The 17,811-nt window shown below is 41.5% G+C and overlaps 5 protein-coding genes across 5 annotated transcripts; all 5 read right to left on the bottom strand.

The window, feature by feature from the left end:
* Positions 1–3,833: 3,833 nt before the first annotated feature.
* Positions 3,834–5,017, bottom strand: LOC128260434 (estradiol 17-beta-dehydrogenase 8). The gene is made up of 2 exons (XM_052993438.1): positions 4,860–5,017; positions 3,834–4,784 (listed from the first exon to the last, which is right to left on the bottom strand). Exons 1-2 carry the CDS (start codon positions 4,900–4,902, stop codon positions 4,078–4,080), a joined length of 750 nt encoding a protein of 249 aa, XP_052849398.1. The 5' UTR covers positions 4,903–5,017; the 3' UTR covers positions 3,834–4,077.
* A 3,632-nt stretch (positions 5,018–8,649) lies between these two features.
* LOC128260455 (uncharacterized) lies at positions 8,650–9,129 on the bottom strand. The gene has a single exon (XM_052993471.1). It carries the CDS (start codon positions 9,127–9,129, stop codon positions 8,650–8,652), a length of 480 nt encoding a protein of 159 aa, XP_052849431.1.
* Positions 9,130–10,343: 1,214 nt separating this feature from the next.
* On the bottom strand, positions 10,344–12,272 carry LOC128260430 (serum response factor homolog A). Its single transcript, XM_052993434.1, has 2 exons — positions 12,139–12,272; positions 10,344–12,070 (listed from the first exon to the last, which is right to left on the bottom strand). Exon 2 carries the CDS (start codon positions 11,461–11,463, stop codon positions 10,504–10,506), a length of 960 nt encoding a protein of 319 aa, XP_052849394.1. The 5' UTR covers positions 11,464–12,070; positions 12,139–12,272; the 3' UTR covers positions 10,344–10,503.
* Positions 12,273–13,562: 1,290 nt separating this feature from the next.
* On the bottom strand, positions 13,563–15,013 carry LOC128260439 (transcription initiation factor TFIID subunit 11). The gene is made up of 2 exons (XM_052993449.1): positions 14,908–15,013; positions 13,563–14,401 (listed from the first exon to the last, which is right to left on the bottom strand). Exons 1-2 carry the CDS (start codon positions 14,966–14,968, stop codon positions 13,563–13,565), a joined length of 900 nt encoding a protein of 299 aa, XP_052849409.1. The 5' UTR covers positions 14,969–15,013.
* Positions 15,014–16,733: 1,720 nt separating this feature from the next.
* Positions 16,734–17,539, bottom strand: LOC128260435 (UPF0746 protein DDB_G0281095). The gene is made up of 2 exons (XM_052993439.1): positions 17,485–17,539; positions 16,734–17,416 (listed from the first exon to the last, which is right to left on the bottom strand). The coding sequence occupies exons 1-2, from the start codon at positions 17,537–17,539 to the stop codon at positions 16,734–16,736; spliced, it is 738 nt and encodes a 245-aa protein (XP_052849399.1).
* Between the last annotated feature and the right edge of the window lie 272 nt (positions 17,540–17,811).

The raw sequence follows: 17,811 nt of genomic DNA on the forward strand, positions 1-17,811 counted from the left end.
ATAGTGGGCGGTGGGGTGGCATACTGGAGCATACGTGCACTTAGCCAGAAGGAAGTTGCAATTGCGGTTGGCTGTGTTAATTAGCGTTTTTTCTTTTTTCATTGGAAAAAGGCGAAGAGGAAACTCTCGAAAACTGAAACTAACGTGAGTCGGCAAATGTCAAGAGACTGGTGACTGGTGAAAGTAAAGCCAGACCAACTGACATTAGTTGGAGTTGGAGTTTTTTGCTCAGCATTGCTAAAAAGTGTACCCCTAGCTTATTGTTATACCTCTTTTGAATTTTAGTTTTAGTCGTCTTAGTAGGTTGTTCAATTAAGAAAAGACAAACAATATATTTTAGCATATGCTTGACAATAATACACGAGGAAATTATGAAGACTATAGACTATTTGAAAGCCAAAACTAAATATATAGATTTATTTGAGGTCTGAAATTTAAAAAAAGTTTTTTTTTTATGATATGTGAAATATATCTGTTCTAAGGTTTTTTTCCCTACACTCTCAATGTTATTTAAATAAGATATAATAATTAATATATACATACCCAATTATATTTATTTTATTAATTAATTATTAATTATTTGACTTCTGTATTCATTTAACAAATGTTTTAAAACTTCTTAAGTCTTTTGTTTGCTCATCGGTTTCTTATAAGTACAGAAGTATGGCTTAGACATTTAAGATGTTTGTGAAACTCCGATTACCGTGAAGTCGTCCGGAATTTTCCCGGCGCGTTAATCACCCAGCTCTGCGATCCAACATCCTTTTGGGCTCCCTCGGCTCCTTTTTGGGTGCCTTTTTTGTTTTGTTTGCGGACAGGCGATGGCACAAAAAACGGACACGAGGCGCCCGAAGAGTTACGATTTCATTAACATGAGATATGGCGAGTGCCAAAGCGCTGGTCGCTCCGAAGTCGAGGGTTTTTTGGGTGGATTGTGGGCGGTTATGGCGGTTATGGTGGCTATGGTGGCTATGGGTTATGGGCAATGGGCTATGGGCTATGTGGATTCGGGGCTGGGGACTTGGGATTGAGGTTTTTTGGGGTCGTTCCGGGGGTCGTGTTGGGCTGGTTTATGGCTCAAGTGTTGGCTTGTCGTCGCCGCTTGTGTCGCACTGCGTTGTTAATTGCTACAAAGAGAGCGCTCGAAGGAGCGACAGGGACAGGTGGATGCGTGCACTCGGAAAAATTACTGATATTATATGCCAAACTCATATGAGAAAGGAAGCCACCGGTAAAGTTATTCTTTTCAACTTACTTAAAATTTGTTTTTTCATTTCATTTCAATAATAATTCCCCAGAGGTTTATTAGTGTTCAAAGAATTGTTTAGCCCGTGAATTAGAAAGTCCTTATTTCAATCCCATGATATTCTTAACATTTAAAAACCATAATAAGTAGGCTAATTTCTGGCCAAAACAAGCCACACAGCTAGAAATCAAACTATTTTGTCCAGCTAGGAACCTAATCTAGCAGTCCCCATCACTCTTCGACAATATTATAGTTTTGGCCAAATTTTGAATTAAACGTGGTATGGCATTGCAATATATGACCATTATTTTTATGGTTATCGACCAAATAAATAGATTTATTGGGGAAAAATCAAGTACAAGTTTTTACAGCGTTGTTTTTTAATCCTTACTTGGCCAAAATAAGCCGCACAGCTAAATGGCTATCTGGGTTCAGTATAAGACCAAATCACTATCCTATAGATTTTTTCACGTTTATTTGCAAAAATGTTTTCATGGCTTGACAAAATGCAATTCTGTTGTTTCAGTGCACAAGAAGAGAGCGACAGCTCAGGGTCGCTTCATATGATTAGCAAATGTTTTGTTTTTCACTATGCACTAAAAACCGGAGGAAATGGGAAACGCACCAGCTAGCAGCTGTTGGTTCGGTGGGTGGTGTTTTGGTGGGTGGTGGGTGGTGGCTGGTGGCTGCTGGCTGGTGGGTGGGTTTTCCGCCCGTCGACCCTAACCCCAAAATAGCTGGCAAGTTTTGTGTGCGCCTTTGTGCGGTGGTGTCGTTGGTTGGAGGTTGCTTAATGTCGGGTGGCCACTGTAATTGCTGCTCTATGCGTGTCTGTGTTTGTGTGTGTGTGTGTGTTTTGCTGTCTCTGTGTGCGTGGCCAGTTTGGGAGAGTTGAATTTCTTGAATTAATAAAATGTCTTCATTATTTAAATTGCACGCACGACCACAGAGAACCACCCAACCACCACTTAAACATATGTGTGTGTGTGTGTGTCGCCTGACATGCATATATCTCCCCCTGCGACTGTGTGTGTGTGTGTGTGCGACTGAGTTAATTAGCAGCTGGGGAATTGTGAAATATATTAATATTGTACATTTCGGTGGGTCTAGGACCAAATACCCACCCGAAAGCCCCGTCGATAAACCACAACAAGCCGTGTCACACATTCCATTTCCCACTTCGATGGTCCTTTTGTGGTGGATCCAAATGGAAGGGGGATTTCGCGGTGGTTTCACCAAGTGGAGCATAGATTTCTGCTTGCCACTACTGATCGAACAGCAGATAGGAAAATTCAATCAAATATATGTATGTGTTGGGTGGCGAAAGAGCTGTGCTCGAAAATAGGAGAAAACAAGAAAGGAAGCAAACTTCGGTAAGCCGAAGTTCATATACCCTTGCAGCTATTGCAAGAATTAAATATTTTTGAAAACATTAAAATTAAGATTTACTTGCGTATATGTTTAAAAACATTTAAGCTATGATGAATTGCAGCTCAATTATTAGATAGTTATTTTATATATTTATATTATTTCTATGGGAGCTATATGATATAGTCGTCCGATTTTGATGAAATTTAAACCGTAATTCTGAAATAGTTAACCATTACTATATGTCGAAAAACTAATAGAAAAATTGAAAAACGGTAAAGTTATAGTTTTTTTTTGTATTTTTTTTTTCCGATTGTTCCTATGGGAGCTATATGAAATAGTCGTCCGATTTTGATAAAATTTAAACCGTAATTCTTAAATATTTAACCATTACTATATCTCGAAGAACTAAACAAAAAATTAAAAAACAGCAAAGTGTTAATTTTTTTTCATTTATTTTTCCGATTGTTCCTATGGGAGCTATATGCTATAGTCGTCCGATCCGGCTCGTTCCGACTTATATACTACCTGCAATAGAAAGACAACTTTTGGGAAAGTTTCATGCAGATAGCTTAAAAACTGAGAGACTAGTTTGCATATAAACGGACGGACAGACGGACGGACAGACGGACATGGCTAGATCGACTCTACTAGTGATGCTGATCAAGAATATATATACTTTATAGGGTCGGAAACGTCTCCTTCACTGCGTTGCAAACTTCTGACTGAAATTATAATACCCTCTGCAAGGGTATAAATATGTATATGATGAATGAAAAGTGACATACTTTTAGGCATATGGGTTTGTTCTAAAATTCAGCCTTAAAGTACATTTTTTTGTTTATCATTTCTTTAAATTTTAATAATTAATAAATACCTTACTCAAAATATGAGTAAGCTAAAATAATTGATTTAAGGGTATATACATTTTTTGTAGGTATATTTCCCGACTTTTAAGCGATAGTATCGATAGACCAAAAAAAGCTCTACGATTAGGCACAAAGATCGCCACCAGGTGGCGTAGTTGATATAAGCAGACAACATCAACAGGTGTAAGGTCAAATTTCTGATAAGAAAAACATGTTTATAAATTTGGCTCGATAATATGTTTTGGGATAGAGATTTGGGACTTACAATGCATGATTATAGTTAATGGAAAAATATTTTAAAAACAAAAATCCTTACTAATAATAGGCCAAACAGCTATCAGTAAAACAACTTATTCAATTTGCGACATGTATATGTATATTATGAAACGAAAAACTTTACTGAATGGCTGGACAAGTAAATGCAATGTTCTGGGCCCACCCCTGATATATACAGTCGGCTTTCCATAGATCAAACCTTGAGTGTACCCATATTATTTAATATCTCGTCCTAGTGGGGAGGTTTGAGTTATGCAAATGCGACTGACTGTACACATATATGGCATATGTTTTGGACAGTATATCCTCCTTGGCCGATCACTTGAGACCCCCGGTGACCTCGATGGCGGCCCCATTGACGTAGGAGGATTGGGGGGAGGCCAGGAAGGCGATCACCTCGGCGATCTCCTCCGGCTGGCCCAATCTTCCCAGGGGACAGCGCTGAACCACCTGCTGTTTGACGGCATCGGGCACCACGGCCACCATGGGCGTGTCTATGTAGCCGGGCAGGATGCAGTTCACCCGGATGCCGAACTTGCCGAACTCCTTGGAGGCCACCTCGGTGAAGGAGATGACGCCGGCCTTGGTGGCCGCATAATTGGCCTGGCCCACGTTGTTCATCTTGGCCACGATGCTCGATAGGTTCACGATGCTGCCGTGCTCCAGCTTCTGCTCGATCATGGCCTTGGCGAAGGCCTGCGTGACCAGGAAGGTCCCCTTCAGGTTGACCCCATACACATCGTCGTAGTCCCGTTCGGGCATCTTCAGCAGATAGCCATCGCGGGTGATCCCCGCCGAGTTGACCACAATGCTGGGGGCCTTCGAGAATTTCGCGATCGCCTCGGTCACCGAGGATTGGACACTCTGGGCGGAGGAGACGTCCACCTCCAGGGCGGCCGATCGATCCGCACCCAGTTGCAGGGCCGTTTCCTGGGCCGCCTTGAGGTTGCGATCGGCGGCGATCACCAGGGCCCCATCTCGGGCCAAAAGACGGCAGGTGGCACGCCCGATTCCCGAACCGGCACCTACAAAAATTGTATGATCACTATAAACATGCGCCACCTGGGAAATGGAAATGCAAATGGAAATGCGAAACCCACCTGTTACCAGGGCCACTTTACCCGCTAGCACTCCCGCTGACATTCTGGCTGCACTTCTGCTCCGCAAATCACTCAATAAACAGCAGTTTTCGCCTGTTCTACCCTCGAACGTGTGACAAACTCTCTAATCATAAAAAGTTATCGCTGGCCCAGTCAAACAGCTGTTCAAAAGCTGATAGGCCATTAGAAAGCTGAGCATAAGTGGGGGCAAGCTTTTCAACACGATCGTTTGGCAAGCTTTCGAATGGAATCATAACTCGAAGTATGGAGGAAAAAAAATTTCGGAAAAACTTTCGACATAATTCAAAAAAAAGGGGTTACATCATTATTTTTAGCGAAATTTTCAAAATTTAACTGTAAATGCCATTCGATTGCAAATTTTATGACGAACTCAACGGTGTAAGACATTCCACATTTTGACCATTATTTCCCAGGGTTTTGAAACAAAAACCAAGTTTTTAATGTGTATTTTGCGATTTTTGGTGATTTTTAAAAAAATTATTTCTGAAGAGTCTTTTTGTTGTAACTTGCCAAAATAAGACCCAGGGTCAAAAAAGTTGCTATTTTGAACAGCTGGCAACCTATGCCATCCATCCCTGATCGATTGAAAACAATAAGTTTAGTTTTGACAAAAAAAAACGAATTTTGAAAAAAAAATTTTTTTAAATTTATTTTTGTCCAAATTTCTGACTTTTTTGTAAGGTGGTACATCATCATTTTTTGCAGAAATTTGAAAATCTGAAAAAATTTTAACTGTGAATGCCATTCGATTGGAAATTTTATTACGAATTCAACGGTGTATGACATTCCACATTTTGACCATTATTTCCCAGGGTTTTGACACAAAAACCAAGTTTTTAATGTGTTTTTTTGCGATTATTAGCGATTTTTTCAAACAAACTTATTTCTGAAGAGTCTTTTTGTAGTAACTTTGCCAAAATAAGACCCAGGGTCAAAAGAGTTGCTATTTTGAACAGCTGGCAACCTATGCCATCCATCCCTGATCGATTGAAAACAATTAGTTTAGTTTTGACAAAAAAACCGAATTTTGAAAAACGTTTTTTGGAACATGTATTTATGTACAAATTTCTGATTTTTTTGAAAGGGGGTACATCATCAGTTTTTGCAGAAATTTGACAATCTGAAAAAATTTTAACTGTGAATGCCATTTGATTGGAAATTTTATTACGAATTCCACGGTGTATGACATTCTAACATTTGACCATTGTTTCCCAGGGTTTTGACACAAAAACCAAGTTTTTAATGTGTTTTTTGCGACTTTTGGCGATTTTTCAAACAAACTTATTTCTGAAGAGTCTTTTTGTTGTAACTTTGCCAAAATAAGACCCAAAGTCAAAAAAGTTGCTATTTTGAACAGATGGCAACCTATGCTATCCATCCCTGATCGATTGAAAACAATTAGTTTAGTTTTGACAAAAAAAACGAATTTTGAAAAAAAAATTTTTTTTAATTTATTTTTGTCCAAATTTCTGACTTTTTTGTAAGGGGGTACATCATAATTTTTTGCAGAAATTTGAAAATCTGAAAAAATTTTACCTGTGAATGCCATTCGATTGGAAATTTTATTAAGAATTCAACGGTGTATGACATTCCACATTTTGACCATTATTTCCCAGGGTTTTGACACAAAAACCAAGTTTTTAATGTGTTTTTTGCGATTATTAGCGATTTTTTCAAACAAACTTATTTCTGAAGAGTCTTTTTGTAGTAACTTTGCCAAAATAAGACCCAGGGTCAAAAGAGTTGCTATTTTGAACAGCTGGCAACCTATGCCATCCATCCCTGATCGATTGAAAACAATTAGTTTAGTTTTGACAAAAAAACCGAATTTTGAAAAACGTTTTTTGGAACATGTATTTATGTACAAATTTCTGACTTTTTTGTAAGGGGGTACATCATCATTTTTTGCAGAAATTTGAAAATCTGAAAAAATTTTACCTGTGAATGCCATTCGATTGGAAATTTTATTGCGAGTTCAACGGTGTATGACATTCCACATTTTGACCATTATTTCCCAGGGTTTTGACACAAAAACCAAGTTTTTAATGTGTTTTTTGCGACTTTTGGCGATTTTTCAAACAAACTTATTTCTGAAGAGTCTTTTTGTAGTAACTTTGCCAAAATAAGACCAAAAGTCAAAGAAGTTGCTATTTTGAACAGATAGCAACCTATGCCATCCATCCCTGATCGATTGAAAACAATTAGTTTAGTTTTGACAAAAAAACCGAATTTTGAAAAACGTTTTTTGAAACATGTATTTATGTCCAAATTTCTGACTTTTTTGTAAGGGGGTACATCATCATTTTTTGCAGAAATTTGAAAATCTGAAAAAATTTTAACTGTGAATGCCATTCGATTGGAAATTTTATTACGAATTCAACGGTGTATGACCATTGACCATTGTTTCCCAGGGTTTTGACACAAAAACCAAGTTTTTAATGTGTTTTTTGCGACTTTTGGCGATTTTTTCAAACAAACTTATTTCTGAAGAGTCTTTTTGTTGTAACTTTGCCAAAATAAGACCCAAAGTCAAAAAAGTTGCTATTTTGAACAGATGGCAACCTATGCTATCCATCCCTGATCGATTGAAAACAATTAGTTCAGTTTTGACAAAAAAAACGAATTTTGAAAAACGTTTTTTGAAAAATTTATTTATGTCCAAATTTCTGACTTTTTTGTGAGGGGGTACATCATCATTTTTTGCAGAAATTTGAAAATCTGAAAAAATTTTAACTGTGAATGCCAATCGATTGGAAATTTTATTACGAATTCAACGGTGTATGACATTCCACATTTTGACCATTATTTCCCAGGGGTTTGACACAAAAACCAAGTTTTTAATGTGTTTTTTGCGACTTTTGGCGATTTTTCAAACAAACTTATTTCTGAAGAGTCTTTTTGTAGTAACTTTGCCAAAATAAACCAAAAGTCAAAGAAGTTGCTATTTTGAACAGCTGGCAACCTATGCCATCCATCCCTGAACGATTGAAAACAATTAGTTTAGTTTTGACAAAAAAAACGAATTTTGAAAAAAAAAAATTTTTTAATTTATTTTTGTCCAAATTTCTGACTTTTTTGTAAGGGGGTACATCATCATTTTTTGCAGAAATTTGAAAATCTGAAAAAAAACCTATACCATCCGTCCCTGATCGATTTAAAACAATTAATTTTGTTTTGACACAAAAACAGAATTAAGAAAAACGTTTTTTGAAAAATATATTTTTGTCCAAATTTCTGACTTTTTTGTAAGGGGGTACATCATCATTTTTTGCAGAAATTTGAAAATCTGAAAAAATTTTAACTGTGAATGCCATTCGATTTGAAATTTTATTACGAATTCAATGGTGTATGAAATTCCACATTTTGACCATTATTTCCCAGGGTTTTGACACAAAAACCAAGTTTTTAATGTGTTTTTTGGGATTATTGGCGATTTTTCAAACAAACTTATTTCTGAAGAGTTGTTGTAACTTGGCCAAAATAAAAGGCATACCTATACAAATACAAATACAAATACCTTTGTACAGCAGGTGATCAATACCATTCATCCACGGTCGATTAAGAAAAATGAATGTTATGTTGATACAAAAATCGATTTTCAAAAATGTTTCTCAACAAATGTATTTATAATATATGACATTGCTACTTTTCTTCTGGAGAAAGGCAATTTAAATAAATTAATCTTATGGAAGTCATTTGAAATCACCACCCAAAAGTATGCAAAGAAACACACTGCATTTTTGTGCCATGTGATTTTCCGTCATTTCTTTCACTCTATTGGTATGAGGTAGTACTCCTCCAGTTGGGGACCTGCGATATCCGGGCTCCTGACACCACCATTTCCGATACTCCTGGCCAATCCGAACTGCCTGAGCAGCTTCTTGAGATATCTTCTGGGAATCTTCACCAGCTGCCGCCGGATAATGCGCTGCACTCTGTTCCACGGGCGACTTCCACCGCGGCGATCATCTTCGGGGTCCTCCAAGTCGTCCCGGTCGACCTCCCCCTCCTCCTCTGGCTGATTCTCATTCTCATCCTCATCCGCGTCCTCGTCCTTCTTGGGCTTAAAGCTAGACAACTGCTGCACGAGCAGTTGCAACTGCTTCTCGCTCAGCCGACTGAGATCTATGGCATCTTTTTGGGATCGCAACTGGAGCCGCGATCCACAACCATTGGCCAAAATGCCCGGAATCGAAGGGGCCAAGATCGCAGACGCGATCAGAACGGTCAGCAGTCGGAGTTCACCCATGTTTGTCCAGAGCCCCGGGCTAAACGGCCGCTTAAATACCCAAAATGTGCTCCATCATTCGTCACGATCCGATCTGTTCGGTGATCTCGGCCCAGAAATGTGGGTCAAGTGCGTACTTCTCATCAAATTATTTCACTGGTTCTATGCCCATTAAGGCTATTGGCTGCGAAGTAAGAAGCCACAATTGTCTTCTGCTTTTGTTCGCCTCTGGAGATCAACGTTCGCCGATCTTTGGATGAGGTGGTTGATCGCCAAATCATATCGATATATGTTCAGTCGCATATGTGGGCCAAAAATATACATTTATGAGCTATTTGAACTAATATACAATTATGAATTTTGTACGTTCATTAAATCGAATGTACATATTTCACGTGGCTTAAAATTAAACCGATCTGAAATTACTTTTTATGGAGCCCATCGTATATTGTGGCCCATATCATATTTTAAATATTCTCTTTCAAATTATAAAACCAAGCTCACTTTGAAGTAATGCCTTATTTTTGATGATTAGTTATTTTTCTCTACAAATTTTTACATCAAACCATTCGTTAATAATTTAATTTTTTAGCTGTGAATGCCATTTGATTTTAAATTTTTAAGATGAATTCAAAGTATATGAACAGTTTCAAAACTTAAACATTTTAATCTGGGAATGCCATTTGATTGGAAATATTTTTTGACGAGTTCAACTATGTATGACATTCTTAATTTTAAACATTACTTCCCAAGGTTTTGATACAAAATTCGATTTTCGGAGTGCTTTTTTAGGAATTTCGCAGAAATATAAAATCAAGTTTCTTTAAAGCTTGTTTTTGTAACTTGGCAAAAATAAGTCAGCAATCAATAGTGGCGCAATATTTATTGAAGGCGTTGTAAACTATTATTATTGATTTTAATATACTGAGCGAATAAATAGATATTTCCAAGCTAGCTTACATTGGCTCAAAAAACAAAACAGGAGAAAAAAAAGGGGTTTTATTTTATATAAGGCGCAACAAATGTATTACTTTAGATTACATCAACTAGTTTAACCAATGAAATTATTTTAATTAATAAAAATTGTATAATGTCCTCATTTGTGTTGGCAATTTTCGATGGTGCAGTAAACGTATATTTTTGTAATTTCTGAAAATGTGTGATATTTTCTCAGACCCCATATCTCGAAACACCAACAAAAACAACAATCGCATTAGTTTTGAAAGGGCTTTATTAATGTCATATGTCCCGCCGCAGGAAGTGTGGCAGTCTCGAAGTAAGGCTACAATAAATTAGAAAAAAAAAAAATTGTTCATGTCGGCTAGTGGGGGTGGGGGTGGGGGTGTGGGTGGCGGATCGACCGAGTGATCCTGCGCTCCCGATCCAGGAACCCCTTTACACGGCGGTGATGCGATTGCGACGGTTCTTGTTGCGGTTGTTGCGGCGATTCTTCTTGTTGTTGTTGCCGTTGCGACGCCTGTTGATGTTGCCGTTGCGGTTGTTGTTCCTGTTGATCTTCTTGGCCGGCACGCGTTTGCGGACGACGCGGCGCTTGGTGGCGGGCCGACTGCCCGTGTTGAGCATCACCTTCTGGCCGTTCTTGAAGTAGCGCCTGTAGCGGGGCGGGATGCGCACGCTGATCACCTGGCCACGGCGGGCGCCCTTGCGCCGCAGGCTGATGTGGTTGCTCTGGGTGGCCTTGCTCTCGGTGCCGGCCAAGCTGGCGGATCCGGCGGTGCCCTGGACCTCCTGCTCGGTGACCACCTCGTACTCCTGGGCGCCGGCTGCGAGGGCGGCCTGCAGCGCCTGTTCGTCCATCAGCTCGGCGGGATAGGCCTGGGCGGGCAGCTGCGCCTCCTGCTCCTGTTCCTGCTCCTGGTCGAGGTCCTGCTCCTTCTCGCCGTCCTGGTCCTGGTCCTCGTCCTGGTCGTCGCTACCGTAGCGGGCTCCCTTCACAATCGTTGGCCCGAAGGCCCTTACGGGCGTTGGGCTCGTTGTGGGGGAGGTGGTGATGGTGCCCGTGGCCGAGGGAATCGTGCCCGTCGAGGTCACCGTCACCGTGGGCGAGGTGCCCGTGCCCGTGTTCGTGGTCGTGCCCGTGCCCGTGCCCGCACCCGTGATGATGATGGGAATCACCGGCTGGTTGCTGCTGCTAAACAGATTCTTGAAGGTGAGGAACTTCTTCAGGAAGAGCCTGCCGCTGGAGGGATCCTTGGCGCCGGCAGCTCCTGCTGCCCCGCTGGCCACCTCCTTCTCCTCGACCTGGTGCGTCTTCTGGGTCAGCTTCTTCTCGGGAGCCGCCTGCACGGCCAGGAGGCCGAGGGCCAAAAGGATCACTACTGCTGGCAACTTCATCTTCTTTTCGGTTTGGCTTTGTCGGGAAACTACTCGGCGAAGAGAACTTTTCGGGGTGGACCAAAATCTCGGTGACTTCTGCTGCTGCTGCTGCTGCTGCTGCTCGCCGTTGGCTGGACAATCAGGCTCTGATATTTTAATGGCCCGGCTCAGGGGCTTTTATACTGGCCAATGGAATGCAAATGATCGTAGAGTGCCCCAAACGGCAAACGGTAAAATGGTGTGTACACACAATTGAAATTCAATTGATCGCAAGTCGCAAATCGCAAATCGCTGCCAGCTATATTGTGTATTCAACCGGGTTCTGCCGGTCATCCCATTGCTTTTTTCAACCAAGCGGAACGCCATTTCTTCTGGCTTATGGTTTATGGTTACTGGTTACTGGTTTCTGATTTCTGATTTCTGATTTCTGATCTCTGAGTTTCAGCAGCGCCTTGGGCCTTTGCTGGAGTGGGCTCAAAAAAAGTGAAAATCCATTGAAATTGATTTCTAATTGAAGCCGCTGGGTCGAAGGTGGCCCACAACAGCCTGCGAAAGTGACCCACAAAGTGCCACAGCTCGAGCTTCTCGATTTCGAAGATGAATTGGTATAGCCATGAAACCTTAACTAGAAATATTAAAACCATTTTAGTATTTAGCTAAATTTTTAATGGCTCTTAATCTTTAAATACATACATTAGTTGAAGAAATCGAAATAGGTGAAATGGTTCCCATTTTACCTTGTACTCTGTAATGAAACATGCAACTTGTTTATACATAGCTTGAAATTAAAACACACTCGTAATTTTGTATGTACTTTGTTTTAAAACCTATTGCTTGACACTTTTGACATGCACACTTGCTTATAGATTTAAATATATTTAACCCTGAACGTTTCCTTTACTATTTAATTTCGTTGTCTGCTTTAAAATCAATCCAAAAAATATTTCCGAAATTTCTATTGCACTTTGTATTGAAACATTCAACTTGCTTAGAGATTTAAATAAAACACACACATCATTTAAAAAGGAGTCATAATTTTTAAACATATTGCTTGAAATTTATATATTTATTCCTTATAGTTTCCATTATTAACTTGAAAGCCTGAAAAATTAATTTTAAAACATGTAAAACCATAACAAAATGCATTTATATCTAATAGAAACTATTTTAGATGTAATATTTTTATTTTAATGGCAATTGATGGACATATATTTATTTTCACTATACCATTTTGTCATCAGTGTACCAATGGACAGTCTCTCACTAAATTTGATTTATAAACATACTGGCATATCTACTTATTCTTATATATGTATTAAGTATGTTTTTGGTTCAACTATTATTTCCGGGAACACACATAAAGCGATTAACTATGCAACAGTGAGCTTTGATTTTAGACTTTCAACGGCGTTACCATAAGTTATTTGCTTAGCACATGTATACAAACCCTCGGGTTGGTCACTTAGGGCTGTCCCTAGTAAATACCTCAACTAACATTATTTAATCAGAATGGACTTATGTGGAATGGACTTAAGGGATTAAATCTCTTATTATGGTTCTTAAGGACTGTCTCTGCTAAATTTTCTAAAATGGATAGGATAATGACATATATATTTATTTAATTATTTTTTTAAACTGGGTACTTTAGGGATTGAACCTCTTGGGGTGGTCCCTTTGGCTGGTCCCTACTTCCATTAAAAATGGCTTATAGGTACTCCAGGAATTGAACATCTTATGAATTATGAAATGTCCCTGTAAAGTTTTGTAAAATGGCATATTTTTTTATAATTTTTTTTTTTAAGCCAGGTACTTTAGGGATTGAACCTCTTAGGGTGGTCCTTTAGGATGGTCCCTACTTCCATTACAAATGGCTCATAGGTACTCCAGGAATTGAACATCTTAGAACGGGCCTTATGAATTGTCCCTGCAATATTTTGTAAAATGGCAATTTTTTTTTTTACTATAGGTACCCTAGGAATTGAACCTCTTAAGATGATCCCCACTGAAAGCCCCCAGAAAGTGATAAGAGAATGAGCTATTTTGTTCGATATTCGCTTTATTGAAACCATTTTGCATACAGGTCGGGGGTTGTGGGTCAAAGGTCAGCTGTCAGCTCCCTAGTTGCGGCGACGGTTGACGCGACGGCGCATGCGCAGGCGGCTCAGGCGGTTGTTGCGGCGCAGGCGGCGGCGGGCGTTGCGATGGCGGCGGTTCTGCGAGCGGCGCCTCTGGCTGTTGCGGCGGTTGGCGCGGCGGCGCTTGGCCTGCTGACGGTTGCGCACCCGGCGGCGGTTGTTCTTGGCACGACGGCGGTTCTGGTTAGTGCGGCGCCTGGCGGCGTTCAGCTGCTTGCGGAGTCGCTGGTTGAGGTCCTTCTGCCGGCGCAGCTCGATCTCGCGCATCAGTTCGTTGGTGGACAGGTTATCTTTCGATCCGGAGGCGGAGGTGGAGCTGCCACGACGGCGCATGGAGGAGGAGGAGGAGGAGGAACCGGAGGCCTTGGGTGTCGCCAGCTGGAAGCTCTCCTCATCGTTGTCATCGGCCTCCTGGTCGTCCTCCTCATCGTCCTGTTCCTTCATGTACTTCCCCTCCTCGAACTCCTCGTCATCCTCGTCGTTGTCCTGCACCTGGTCTTTTCCATTGTCCAGGAAACGGGGAGTGGTGGGGGTGCTGGTGGTGGGGGTTCCGGTGGTGGGGGTGCTAGTGGTGGGGGAGCCAGTGCTCGTGGTGGTGCCAGAGGTGGGGGTGGTCCCGGTGGGCGAGTCCGTCACCGTGGTGGTCGAGGGCATTGTGGTGGTCGTTATTGGCGGTGGTGGCGGCGGACAGGCGGGCTGCTTCAGGGCCATCAGGTGCTGCAGACTGCGAGCCTCGATCTGAACGGGCTGCTTGAACAGGCGGTACCTGGTCTGCTGCTCCGTCTCCTTCTCCTGGGCGGGCTCATCGTTGGAGCGGGCCACTAAAAGTAAAGGGTTAAGGGCATTATTAAAAATGTGTTTTTTCGAAGCATTTCGTTTCTTGATTTAAAGGCCGAAAAGGCGGATTCTCCAATAATTGTGTTGGAAATGTTGGTTAATATCAAGCCACTAAGAAGCTAGAAATATTTTAGGTAATTATATTTTCTTAGGTGTTCATGTATCAAAACTATTATGAATGTCACAGATATTTAAAAATGTATATAAGAAAGTGTTTTCTTTAAATTTAAGATTTGTAGTCATTTATATGTAGCTTCAAAATTCAAGATTTGTAAAATATTTTATGTTGATTTGGCAATTTATGACATTTTTTTTAGAGCCAATTAAATATTGAAGAATTATTTTAAAATATTTTTAGTGAGTTCTTAGAGTTTTTTTTATCAGCAAATTGCGAAAAGTGGAATAAAATATTTTCCTTTGATTTTAAATTGTATTGCTTGCTGGACTTAGACTTAGACTTCAAGGAGCACCGACTAAGAGCTGAACTCACCAGCTGCCTGGGCAATGATTGCTGTGCCCAGAATCAGCAGAGCGCCGTAGAAGAACTTCATCTTGGGGATTTCGTGGGTATTTCCTTTGGAACTGGACTGGGCCTTCGGATTGAACTCGAATTCGACTGGAGGACTGTGCCTGAGGGAAGGTCGCTGGTGGACTGTGATATTGCCAGCGGCCAGCCGGGGTTATATACCCCACGCTCCAGTTACGGATCTAACAACAACGCAGCCCAGAATCGACGACCATAATTCTCATTATCATTTCTTTTTCGCAAATTTGCACATTCGCCAAAAGTTTTTGCATAAATTTCGGTGACCGCTCGCCGATCGTTGAACTAGTTTGACCCATGCGACATATTTCAGCCGAAGTTCGATGAGGTATTTCGCATCGATTGGGTGGTGATTGATAAACACGGAGTACCAAGTTGAAACATTAGGCTTCACCATTAATTACCTAATTTTAGTTTATCAGTAGGGCATTGCAATTTACAAGTGTGACATAGGATGTTTCTAATTCATTAGTTCATCCTACTAAACACGATTTTTTTATGTTTTAATACTATACTTTTCCATTTTCGCTTTCCAAAACTATGTTAAAATCCTCTCTCTTACAATCGTAAAACAAATCAAAGCTTATGGATATTTTAGAAAAGTGTATCTGTTAAAAATCCCATTTTTCGTTTTTTTTTTTATGTATGTATATATTATATGGGTCAGTTAATTTGCAACTTTCCATTTCACCTTGAATGTTTCTGGGAGAGAATAAAAACTATGTAAAGTTTCTGAAAATTAGCTTCTTCCATTTTTTAACAATTTTTTAAAATGCAAAAATGTTGCAAATATTTTTGATTTCTATCACTTAATCATTTTTTGATGCAGACCGATTGGTTATTTATTGTAAGGCTGTCAAACGTTTAAGCTTCTGAAAAAAACAGGAGAGTTGGTAACATACCCTAAATCCACCCAATCCTCACCCCTTCATTTCCCATTTGTTTTTGTTTTTTTTTTTTTTTTTGGTAATTATTTATTTTACACGCCACACAAGGATGGTCTTTGTTTTCGTGTATGCTTAGGATGATTAAAAGAATAAAACATTTAACAAACTCTCAGAAGTAAAGTTTCATCGCTGATCCCTTTAAACGGATCCTGTAACTTTAAGTTGTTTTTTTTATTCAAAATCATCTTAAAAAAGTATCGCCATCTTAGAAGGTCCCTTAAAAGGTACATATCATGGCAGGCGCATCGTTGAGGCCATTTTTAGGGCATTGTTTCTAAAATAAACGAACATTTAAAAAAAATCAATCCTATTTTAAAAATGTTCAATAACGTAAAAAAGTCATTTCCAAACAAGGTCCACCCTACTCAGCTATGCGAATGACGCGGTTGCGATATGGTGTTCTCTGGCGGCACCTTCTTGAAAGTGGTAACATCTCCATTATCCTATTCAAAAATCCGTCAAAAAACCAAAGGTGGTAGCATTGCCCCTCCTAATAAAAAAAAAATAAAAAACAAATATTGAGTGTCATTTCAGAATTAATTTGCAATCGAGGTTCACCCTAGGAGGCGGTGGGTGTACTCCGGCGGTTTCTGCAACTTTAAGCTGGCAGAACTAAGAGTGAAAAGATAACCAGCGCGGTTGTGGTTGGTGGTGCTTTGGCGGTTTCTGTAACTTTCAAGTTGTAAAACATCTCCACTCCAAGGATATCAAACCAAAACTGGTAACATTCCCCCTTCCTATTAAATGAAACCCATTACAAGTATTGTATCAATGCAGTTTATTCGGGTTCACTTCAGATCTGATCATTTCCGGACAAGGTCCACCCTAGGCGGCGATGCGGATGACGCGGTTGCGGTTGGGGGTGCTCTGGCGGAAGCGGTTGACCAGGCGCATGTTGGTGCGGCGGTTGCGGTGCTGGCGGCGCCTCTGCTGCTGCTGCCTGCGGCGGCGCTGCTGCTGGCGACGCTTCTGCTGCTGGCGGCGCTTCTGCTGTTGCTGCTGGCGACGGCGGCGCTGCTGCTGCTGGCGGCGGCGGTACTTCTGCTGCATCCGCTGGCGCTGCCTCCGGGCGTTCACCTGGCGGCGGCGGTTGGCCTGCGCGCGGGCCACCTGCTGCTGCTCCTCCTCGTCGTCGTCCTCGAGCTGGAAGCGGTTGTGGTGGGGCTCCACCTGCTGCTGCTGCTCCTCCTCGTCGTCCTCCTCCTGGTCGTCGAGGAGCTCCACTTGGCGGCCATCGCCAGTGGCACCGTCGGTGGGCGTGTCAGTGGTGGGAGTGGTGGAGGTCGTGGAGGTTCCGGTGGAAGTGGTGGGTCCAGTGGGCGAGGTCGTCACGGTGGTGGTGCCCGAGGGCACGGTGGTGGTGGTGGGTGCCAGGGTGGTGGTGCTGCTGACGCCCTTCAGGCTGTTCAGGCTGTTCAGGATGTCGGTCAGTTGGCTGGCACTCAGGCGACCTTGAGCCGCGGGCTCATCCCGCTGGCGTCCGAAGATCTGGAAGTTCTGCGGCTTGGCTGTGGATTGAGAAGTCAAACAATCGATATAAGAAGCTCTTGGCTTTGGGATCCAATGGCAAACCCACCGCTGGCAAGGGCCGCCAGGCAGACCACTATCAAAAGTCCCTTCGTCAGATGCATCTTTGTCTATGGATGTGTATCGATTGGATGGGCTCGGCGGTGCTGTAATAAGTATCTCTTGGATGGCCGGGCTGCTGTGACTGACTTCTGGGGTCGGGAGCCGGCATATTTATATGTAACCATGGCCCTTCGCATTACAAGAAGTTACAACAAATGGTCCTACAGCCCACAGGTCACTGAGCGGGAGAGGGAGAGTGCTGTGTAACAGCGGAGAAAGCGAGATGGCTTGTAAGTTAAGGCCTACTGCCAAGAAAGGGCCTGCAAAGGGGCCA

The sequence above is a fragment of the Drosophila gunungcola genome (assembly GCF_025200985.1).
Source record: "Drosophila gunungcola strain Sukarami chromosome X unlocalized genomic scaffold, Dgunungcola_SK_2 000023F, whole genome shotgun sequence".
NCBI lineage: Eukaryota > Metazoa > Arthropoda > Insecta > Diptera > Drosophilidae > Drosophila > Drosophila gunungcola.

What these genes read in the sequence shown, in the direction of transcription:
- LOC128260434 (XM_052993438.1), bottom strand. Translation starts at nt 4,902, where the DNA reads ATGTCAGCGGGAGTGCTAGCGGGTAAAGTGGCCCTGGTAACAG. An exon ending in TAAAGTGGCCCTGGTAACAG is followed by an intron (nt 4,785 to 4,859) that starts GTGGGTTTCGCA and finishes CAATTTTTGTAG; the next exon opens with GTGCCGGTTCGGGAATCGGG.
- LOC128260455 (XM_052993471.1), bottom strand. Translation starts at nt 9,129, where the DNA reads ATGGGTGAACTCCGACTGCTGACCGTTCTGATCGCGTCTGCGATCTTG.
- LOC128260430 (XM_052993434.1), bottom strand. Translation starts at nt 11,463, where the DNA reads ATGAAGTTGCCAGCAGTAGTGATCCTTTTGGCCCTCGGCCTCCTGGCC.
- LOC128260439 (XM_052993449.1), bottom strand. Translation starts at nt 14,968, where the DNA reads ATGAAGTTCTTCTACGGCGCTCTGCTGATTCTGGGCACAGCAATCATT. An exon ending in AATCATTGCCCAGGCAGCTG is followed by an intron (nt 14,402 to 14,907) that starts GTGAGTTCAGCT and finishes CTTTACTTTTAG; the next exon opens with TGGCCCGCTCCAACGATGAG.
- LOC128260435 (XM_052993439.1), bottom strand. Translation starts at nt 17,539, where the DNA reads ATGCATCTGACGAAGGGACTTTTGATAGTGGTCTGCCTGGCGGCCCTT. An exon ending in CCTGGCGGCCCTTGCCAGCG is followed by an intron (nt 17,417 to 17,484) that starts GTGGGTTTGCCA and finishes CTCAATCCACAG; the next exon opens with CCAAGCCGCAGAACTTCCAG.